General features: G+C 57.1%; 1 protein-coding gene across 1 annotated transcript in view; it reads left to right on the plus strand.

The window, feature by feature from the left end:
• Positions 1 to 8,808, plus strand: part of TIMM50 (translocase of inner mitochondrial membrane 50) — a 23,475-nt gene that overhangs the window by 7,119 nt on the left and 7,548 nt on the right. Inside the window, exon 3 of the mRNA XM_025214328.1 lies at positions 2,887 to 2,908. Coding sequence (XP_025070113.1) covers positions 2,887 to 2,908 — 22 coding nt within the window. The remainder of the gene's footprint in view (positions 1 to 2,886; positions 2,909 to 8,808) is intronic.

An 8,808-nucleotide genomic window follows, 5' to 3' on the forward strand; every position in this document is an offset into this window, starting at 1 on the left:
CAGCAGTCAATGTTGTGAAAGGCAGCAGAGGATGTTTCTTAAGGGTAAGGTGGACCCAGCTGGGGAGATCTGCCATGGGCTCGATGCACTGAGACGTGGGAAAGTAAAGGAGTGATAGTTAACTACTCTCAGGTTTTCCTCAGCGCTCCACAGGCGTTCAGAGGAGTCGCCTCATTCCCTTGAATGCCCAGAGTTGTTCAGGGTTGTTGGGGAGTCCTGAACACCCCTCGCCCCTTGTCGTACATCCCCAGCACAACACGTCTCCTCCCAGATCCTTTGCTCCCACCGGCTCAGTCTGGATCCCAACCATCAGCACGTGAGAGAAGGCAGATGGCGAGGTGCAGTTTCAAAAGAGCGGAGATGCAGAGGCCATGGATCATGTGCAAGCCTAATTAGGTGACCCCAGGAAAGAACAAGGGGTGCAGGTTGTGACTCAGTTTCCCTGCTCTCTTGGCCAAGAGATCGTTCTCTCAGAGACACGGGCAGGAATACAGACCTTGGGACCGGAACTGTATAAAACTCCTTCACACCAAGACAAGAGGGGCTGGGTCTGGAACTTGTCTTGCCCCATGAGGATGAATTCAGAGGGGCCTAAGACCTCCCACCCACTAGTGAGGATGTCTGTGTATTGTCTGCTGGTGGTATCCCAGTAAACCAGCATCTGGTTGGGAGGAACTTGCTTTGGCTTCTCTTGTCCTTCTCTGGAGAGTCATCCTGGGCCTGTTGCGCTCTCCCTCCGCTGTCTCCCAAGAACGGAGTTGCTCTGTTTGAGGATTTCCCCTGGGTCCCCAGCCTTGCGGGAGCTGCCTCTCCAGCAGCATCTCAGGTGGACAGGTATCGACAGGCCAGACAGAGCCAGAAAGGGTCCTGCATGGTCCCCCCCAGCCAGTGCTGATAGCAGGGCTTGCACCCAGCTAGGATCTAGGGCAGATGTAGTCCCCTGCCACCTCCTCAGTGTCTTCCAGAGACTGCTCTTAATGCCAGGTTCTAGTGTGCTGGAAGTTGGGAAGGGGCTTACTTCCTGCAGCTGACCCGTCTTGGCCTACCAGGACCCTTGCATGCTTAGCGGGTAGCTTGGGTCTCCCCAGCTCTATCCTTTTCCTGCTAGAGGCTGCATCTCCCCAGACTAACGTGGGGCTCTCTGGAAACCAGCGGTTCTTGACCTTTGTAGACCCACGGTGCACTTTTGGAAACAGTCAGCTCTATTTCCACTGTTTTGTTTTGTTTTTACTACAGGACAACTAATAATGTGATTTATCTGTTGCAAAGAGCTGGGCAAGACCCTAGTAGGGCAGAACGGTGTGGATTCCTGTCGCAAATCTCTAGGTTTAGCTTGCGACTGATCTGTGCGCACCTTGCAGTGCTGACCATGAAAGGGTCTCAAGGCACCCCAGGGTGCTGCATCTCCCCCTCCCCGGCTAAGAATCATTGCTGGAAAACCTGGCTCTCCTCCCTGCTCTGAGGCAGGCTCCTGGTATTTGCGCCTGGCTTTTCTCTTGCCTCGCCAGTGCCTCTCCCTAGATGGTGCCATCATACCGCCTCGCGCTTGTCTGGGCCCCGGGCCCCCTCCCAGCTTGCGGGCAAACAAACCCCTTGCTGTAAAGGTGTCTGAAGGCTGATGAGGTCCCACCAGGCAGCCACGGGACATCGTGGGAGCATATGGGTTGTGCAGCTGGCTTGTCTCAACTCCCCTCGTTTCTCCCGCTCCCTTTGCCCTACCAGGAGGATGGGGCATGATCACTGGTGCGGGATGATCTTGGCGTGGCGATGCCTGTGCTCTGCTTTGGGGATTTCCCAGGCTTCTGGGCTTTGCTGGTTGCCCCACACCCTTTGCAGCTACATGTGCCGGGTTTTTTAATCCCCCCAGAGGCGCTGGGTGCTGCTGCAGCCCAGGCTGGGGATGGGCACTGGGCTGTGCCAATGCTTCTGGTGGGATCAACCCTGCAGGGTCCTGGCTGGAGGGTCTTTCTCCTGCGCTCGGGCTCAGACCGATGTTGCATTGGGGGCAGGAAGGAATTGTCCAGCTTGACACAGACTTGGGGGCGGGCGCGGGGGAGGATTGCCTTCCTCTGTAAGAGGGGCATGGCATGCATTGCTGTAGCTGGACCAGGAGAGTGGGGGCGGGGGGGTAGGGGCTGAACTCCCAGCCCAGCCCAGCCCTAATCCTTCCATCGTGACAGGTCGGTGACTGTCTGTTCCTAAACCTTGCCCTAGCTTCCCAAGCAAGAGGGGTCTGGGGCTAGCAGTGACTGGAGCTTGCACAGACCGGGAGATGGTCCCCTGCCCTTCAGCCTAGCTGGGGGCAGCCAAAGGGCACGCGTATCAACGCCTGGTTCTTCCCTCCCGGCCCCTGAAACCCACATCATCAGTGGGACCCTATTGTAGGGCCGACCAGGGGGAGCCCAGACCTCCCTGGACCTGCTCCTGCTGGGCAGTGAATTCCCGTCCCCGGGGAACCCCGCTCTCCTCCTTGTTCCCCAGCCCTTCCCATTGTACGAATGCAGCGGAGCGGTGGTGGAAGTCGTCGGCTCTTCCAGGGCATTCCCATGCTGCTCTGCTTTTCCCGTGTCTCTCGGCTGTATTGTCACGGGGGTAATTTTGGCTGGTGGTTAGTTCAAATATTTCCCTCCAGGTCAGGCCTCCGCTGTGATTGCATGCAGTAATTCCACGGGTGGTGACTTCCCTGTCTGCTTTCCCTCTGTGTTGTCTGACGTCACATCAAGCTGGATGGTCGTTGTACTGGGCTGGTTTGGACAGGGTGATGATGGGGGTCGGACTGGACGTGACCTCTGGGGGGTCAACCCTGCTGCTGTCCCTCCAGGCTGGGGAATATCATGGAGGCCGTCAGGCCTGGACTAACCCACTCTCTCTCTCTTTTCCCTGCAGATTCCAGACGAATTCGATAACGGTGAGTAGAGGTTGAGTTTGGCCTGTTTCTTCCTGGCTGATAAATTTGGGGGTGGTGATGGGGGGCAAGGGGTGGGACTCGGCGCTTGTTGCTTCTATATGTGTTGGCTTGAGAACACGAGTGACAGGTGAGCGGGGCGATGGTCTTCGCCCTCCAAGCTGGGATGCGCCTCCTGCCTGTCCCCAGCAGCTCCCGATCAGGGAGCGACCGACTGGGGAAACACCCATGCACAGGCACTTGCGTGTGCAAGTGGGTGTGGGCACAGCCCAGAAGCCCCAGGCTGGGTATCTTCCCAGAGAACAGGCTCCGTTCCCCTGGGATTGGGCTTTAGACCCTTGCCGGACCCATCTGTAATGTAGCAGTGCCTTGGGAAGGATGTCGGGGTTGCCTGCTCCCATAAAGCATTGAGGCGCCCAAATCCCTTTGACCTTAGAGCTGAAAGAATAGGTGGGAACCTAGGCCCCCCGACTGGTTCTGGGCCTGGCAGCTTTGGTTTGTCCTCAGTGGAAGCAGGAGGGCCCCAGGTCAGGAGCAGAACTGGCCGCGAAGAGTCGTAGTCCCCATTTCAGGAGCAGAACTGGCCGCGAAGAGTCGTAGCCCAGCAAAGCTGATTCAGTCCAAAACACCGAGCAGTAGAAACACCACTGCTTGTTTTCCAGTCTCGCTCTCTTCCCCTCTCTCCCAAACATTGGTGCCGTCTCCTCTCCCGGGCTGGGTTCGTGATGGGTTACTGCCATAATACTCACCGGCTTTTCCTCCAGCCCACTTCGGGCCCGCCTGCCTGAGAAATCACTTGGAGAGGGGAGTTTGCTATTCTTTAGATGCTCTGCACCATCTCTGGCAGGCGCCAGATGTCTCGGCTTGAGGTCCTTGGCTCCGCTTTGAAAGCAGAGATCTCTGCCAGCGTCTGTGTGGAGAATCAGGCTGGGTTATTAGCGTGCCACGACTTCACAGCTCCAAGTATCTGGGCACAGCACGCCCAAAGTTTCATGGAAGAAGCTGCAAGTTGCCTAGAAGAAAGTTGCATTGGAGGGACCGTGGGCTTATAAGAAGGCAGGACTGGAAGAGACCTCACGGGCTCATCTAATCCAGGCTAATTAACAACTGTTACCAATGCACTAGCGAATGAATCCTCAGTTCCATCTGAAACCTGGGACAGGAGCAAGCTGAAGAAAGGCAAAATGATTTCCCCATGCCAGTATTTCTGGGCCTCAAGTCTAACGTGGGGAACCGTGAGTCTCAAAAGCTTGAGAACTGCTGCTCTAACTGCTAGATCCCACTACTCCCCCTGGCCAGGGGCTTCCAGCTGGGAGCTCTGGACTGGAGATGATGGATTGCCCAGGCTGTGAGCCGAGCTGCTGCCCTCCCCCAGAGGCAAAACTTGTTTGCTTCCCTGGGGCTGATTTTTTTTCTCACCTGCTCGTGGGTCTGGGAGAGAGGAAGGGGGTCGTCCCGCTGGGTTTATGATGCCGGGCGGGTTGGGAGCCTCCACGGGCAGTTGCAGCTGCTGTTTGGAAGCGTTCCCACCCCATCCCCTCCCCAGCTTGGAGCCGGGCAGCCTGGAAACTGCTCTTCACAGCTGGCCACCTGTGGCGGGGCTGGAGGAAAACCCCTCTGGAGCCTTTATACAAGACCCCACCAGCGCATTGCATTATCCCCTGATTTGTGCCGTGGCCTCTGGTGCCTGGAGGGGATTTCTGAGCCTGGAGCTGAAGTCCAGGGAAAAGCAAAACCCCGTTTAAGCAAGGAGAGCTTGAAGGGAGGAGAGGGATTTACCTACTGGGCACTGGAGAGCGATGCTGTTGGTGGAGCCGGCACTCCAGCTCTTCTGGGGAAACTGCCCACGTGGACGCTCAGACCCTGCAGGGAACGAAAGCGGGCACGTGGCCACGGACCCCGGAGTAGGCAACACACTGCCAAGGCCAGCCTGCTATGAGCTAACCCGGCGCTTTTATGGCAAAAGAAGGCAGCAGCCTCCTGCAGAAGTGTCCCTTGCAAATCCAGGGCAGTGATTCTCCCAGCCCTGCGGCCAGTTCAGGGCCCCACACTGCCAGGAGGAGGTAGACACATTGGATAGAGTCCAGCGGAGAGGGACACAAGTGATGAGGGACCTGGGGCTGGAAGAGTGTGGAGAAGAGGAGACCAAGGGAGGATTTGATCCCAGCCTTGGAGTGATCACAGAGAGGGTGAGGACAGGCTTTTCTCCGTGGCCATTGGGGACAGCTGCAGCAAGGAAAACTGAGGCTGGAGAGGAGGAGGAAGGTCCTGTGTCCAGTGGGGACTGGACTGGACTGGACTGGACGTCCTTGCAGGATCCCTTCCAGCCCAACTTGCCTGTGAGCCTAATCCTTGGGGTGCGGCATCACTGCCATTGTGCCCTGCTGTTCCCGCGTTAATTTGTTTCGGTTTAAGGTCCTCGTTAACCCCAGACAAATTGTTAAGGAGCCAGCAGCTGAAGGGGCCAGGGGCCTCCTGCCTGGAAAGCAGCTCACTGATTCCCACCCATTTCCATCACCCCATTTTATAGCCAGCTGCAAACACATCCATGGCATGCGCTTGGCCAGGGAGGTGGGGGGCAATGACAGCCATGATGGGGGTGACACCTGTCAATCAAGCAACTGCTGAATCTCTGCTGACCCCGTGGGGTGATTCCCAATCCCCAGACCTTTTAAGAAGTTCTTCGTCCCCTTGAACCTCTGCTAATTGCATCTTTATTTAATGGTTAACGAGCGCTTTTTTTAGCGAGCCCGATTTGTGTGGCTTTGCGGGACAGGGCAGATTGGCACCTTATAGACCAGCTAAACCAGAGGCACGTAACATTGGAGGCCCGATTTCAGTGGACATCTGCACGCTGTCCTCCACTGAAATGTGGGCCAGCGCTGTACCGTGGAAGGAGCGTGAGGGTCCACAGGACATGGGTGAGGCCCGCTGTAGCCTGGCAGCCCCTAAGGGCACCGGGCTTTAGGACGGGCAGGGGGTGTTAGTAGCAGCTTTCAGCTCCCTGCAAGGTGGATCCAGAGAGGATGGAGCTGGGCTGTTCTCAGTGGTGGCAGATGACAGAAGGAGCAATGGGCTCAAGTTGCATCAGTGACTCTTTGTTCTTCTTTCCCGCTCTGTAACAGCTGGAAGTGCACGAGTATCTGAGCAGCGGGCACAGGGTGGGGGGTGACTGCATGGGAGGCTCTGAGACCACCATCAGCCAAGCCTCAGTGCTCCGCGAGGAAATTGCTCCCAGGCCCTTCTCTCCCCGGCCGTGAGTCTGCTTTCTGCTTCTCATCCCAGCTGTGGACATCTCCAAGCCCTTGCTCCACCCCGGCCAGGGAATAGCACTCTCTGTGCCCGGCCAAAGCCTTTCAAGTCTCAAATCTGCACTTCCAGGTGTCCTTCCCCAGGCTCACGGCTTTGGGCAAGAAGCTTGTGAGTCGGGGAAAGCCCGACAATATGTTAACGCTTTGTTGAAGCCCTGAAGTCGGTGGCAACAGGCCAGGCCTGCAGGGGTCTCCTTGAGTCCCCCTGGCTACAGAAGTGGGAGGAATATCCAGCTGCTTTGCAATCCCCGCTGGTAAAAAGGGGCCGCGGTGGGACCAGCTGCCCTGAGCAGATGCAGCGACACATTGTGTGTGTGTGGGGTGGGGGCATACATCTCGTGTCCAGGCCGGGAGGTCACTCCGGGCTCGTGTCGGGGATTCAGGGGAGGGGGGGGTTGACCGTGCTTGTCCTCCAGGCATTGCTGGAAGGGGGTGTAATGCGGTGCTGGGGGTGGTGCCAGGCCCCTCAGCCCACCCCTAAGGCCGTCAGTTTTCCCGCTGCCGGCGGGAATGGAACAGCGGGGCGCTGGAGCAGGGAAGGGAGTGTGGGTCCTGGGGGCAGAGGGGTGTGCATAGGTTTCTGTCTCTACCCTCCCCGTATCGGTCCTTCGGACCCCCCCACTCTTCAATCCGTTTGGAAGGGCCCTGGCTTGCAGCTGTCTCCTGTAGCGCCGCGACTGCAGCGCCCGATTCCAGGAGCTGCCTCCAGCCACGGCAGGTGCATGCAAGGGACGTGCCTTCGGCTGGGAGCGTCCCCTCGTCCTTCGAGACCCTCTGGCTTCATGGTGCCAGCTCTTGGAGACCTGGCTGGGGGGAGGAAGGGGGGGTTATATCAGAGGGACTGCGATGTGCTCAGCACATCAATCCCCCACGTGTGTTCCCGCCCCTGAAAACAGAAGGGCAGATGGAAGTCGGCGTTAATACATCTCCAAGGCCTGAGGGCTGGGAAGCGGAGCCCATCGGGGGGGCTTTGTCTGCTCATGGGACCCCCGAGGGCGCCTGTATTGGGGGGTGGGGCTCCAGCCAGGGGCTTGCAGGCGCTTTTCACCTGCTCCCTTCGGCCTGGCATATGTCCCGATTTAAAAGCCATTCTTCAGTCAGTGGCTCATTGTCGAGCACAATAGAGCCTGCGCCCCCCTCCTTTCCTCTCTCTTGCTCGCTCGCTCTCTCCAAATCTACAGCTAGTTCGCCAAGCTCTTTCTCCTCGGTTTTGAAGCCCAACAGGTTGGGGCGAAAGTTGTTTAACTTCCCCCCACCCCCAGCCATCGCCCCTTCATGGGATCATAGGACATGAGGGTTGGACGGGACCTCTGGAGTCGCATCTAATCCAGCCCCCTGCTCCAAGCAGGACCAGCCCCAGCTGCATCATGCCAGTAAAGGCTTTGTCTACCCGGGTCTTCAAAACCTCCCAGGATGGAGACTCCACCACCTCTTTGGGTAACCTGTCCCAGTGCTTTACCCACCTCCTCATGAGAGTTTTTCCTAACATCCAACCTCAACTTCCCTTGCGGCAGCTTGAGCCCATTGCTCCTTGTCCTGTCGTCTGCCCCCACTGAGACCAGCCCAGCTCCATCCTCTCTGCAGCCCCCCTGCAGGGAGGTGAAGGCTGCTATTCAATCCCCCTCAGTCTTCTCTTCTCCAAACTAATTAAGTCCAGTTCCCTCAAAGAGTTGAGCATTAATGAGGGGTGCTTGGCACCTAACAAGGGGGGACCTTGAGTATAAAAAAAAAATGGAGAACTGCTGGCTTAGAGCTTCAGAGCCGGAAGATGGAACAAGGAGCAATGGGCTCAAGTTGCAGCAAGGAAAGTTGAGGTTGGATATTAATAAAAACTTTCTCAAGAAGAGGGTGGTAAAGTGCTGGAACAGGCTCCCCAGAGAGGTGGTGGAGTCTCCATCCTTGGAGGTTTTAACCTCGACAAAGCCCTGGCTGGGATGATGTAGTTAGGACTGGCCCTGTTTGCAGCAGGAGTTGGACTTGATGTGACCCCCTGAGGTCCCTTCCAGCCTTCGTTGTCAGTGGTTCTATATTTCGAAGTCTCCCGAGCCCCAGGGACCTCCCCAAAAAATGATACCAGGGTGTGCAAAAGGCCCTGTTTGCTCCCAAAAGGTCGTTCATTCTCACTCCCACAGCGCTGTCCCGTTTTGCAGTGAGGGGTCAGCTAGCAGCCAAGTCCCACCTTAAAAGCTGAGCCCAACTTGGCTGGATAAACTCCAGGGGTGCATTTCAAAGAGAAAAAGCATCCTTATTTGTTTAATTCCCTCCCTCCGGAGGGTTTTTAAACTGGTTTTTTTTCCGAGCAGGGCTGTGATCAGATTCCACTGGATTGGCTCTGGAACGGATGCCTGAATCCTGCTCTCTCTGCCGCCCCCCGGCACCATCCAGCCCAGCTGCTCGCCCGCATTATCATCACAATCACCCCCAAACGCCGTCCTATTCAGGGTGCTGGCCTGTGATTGATTCACTGTACAACTTCTGTTTGAATAACCCCAGCCATGGCCCGGACAGCCAAGCCCTCGTCTCCAAGGGGTGGTTAAGCGTTTCAGTCGCACGCTCTCCGAGGCCTGACCCCTGCCCGGGACCCTCGGAAGA

Source organism: Alligator sinensis, unplaced genomic scaffold, assembly GCF_000455745.1.
Source record: "Alligator sinensis unplaced genomic scaffold, ASM45574v1 scaffold107_3, whole genome shotgun sequence".
Lineage (NCBI taxonomy): Eukaryota > Metazoa > Chordata > Crocodylia > Alligatoridae > Alligator > Alligator sinensis.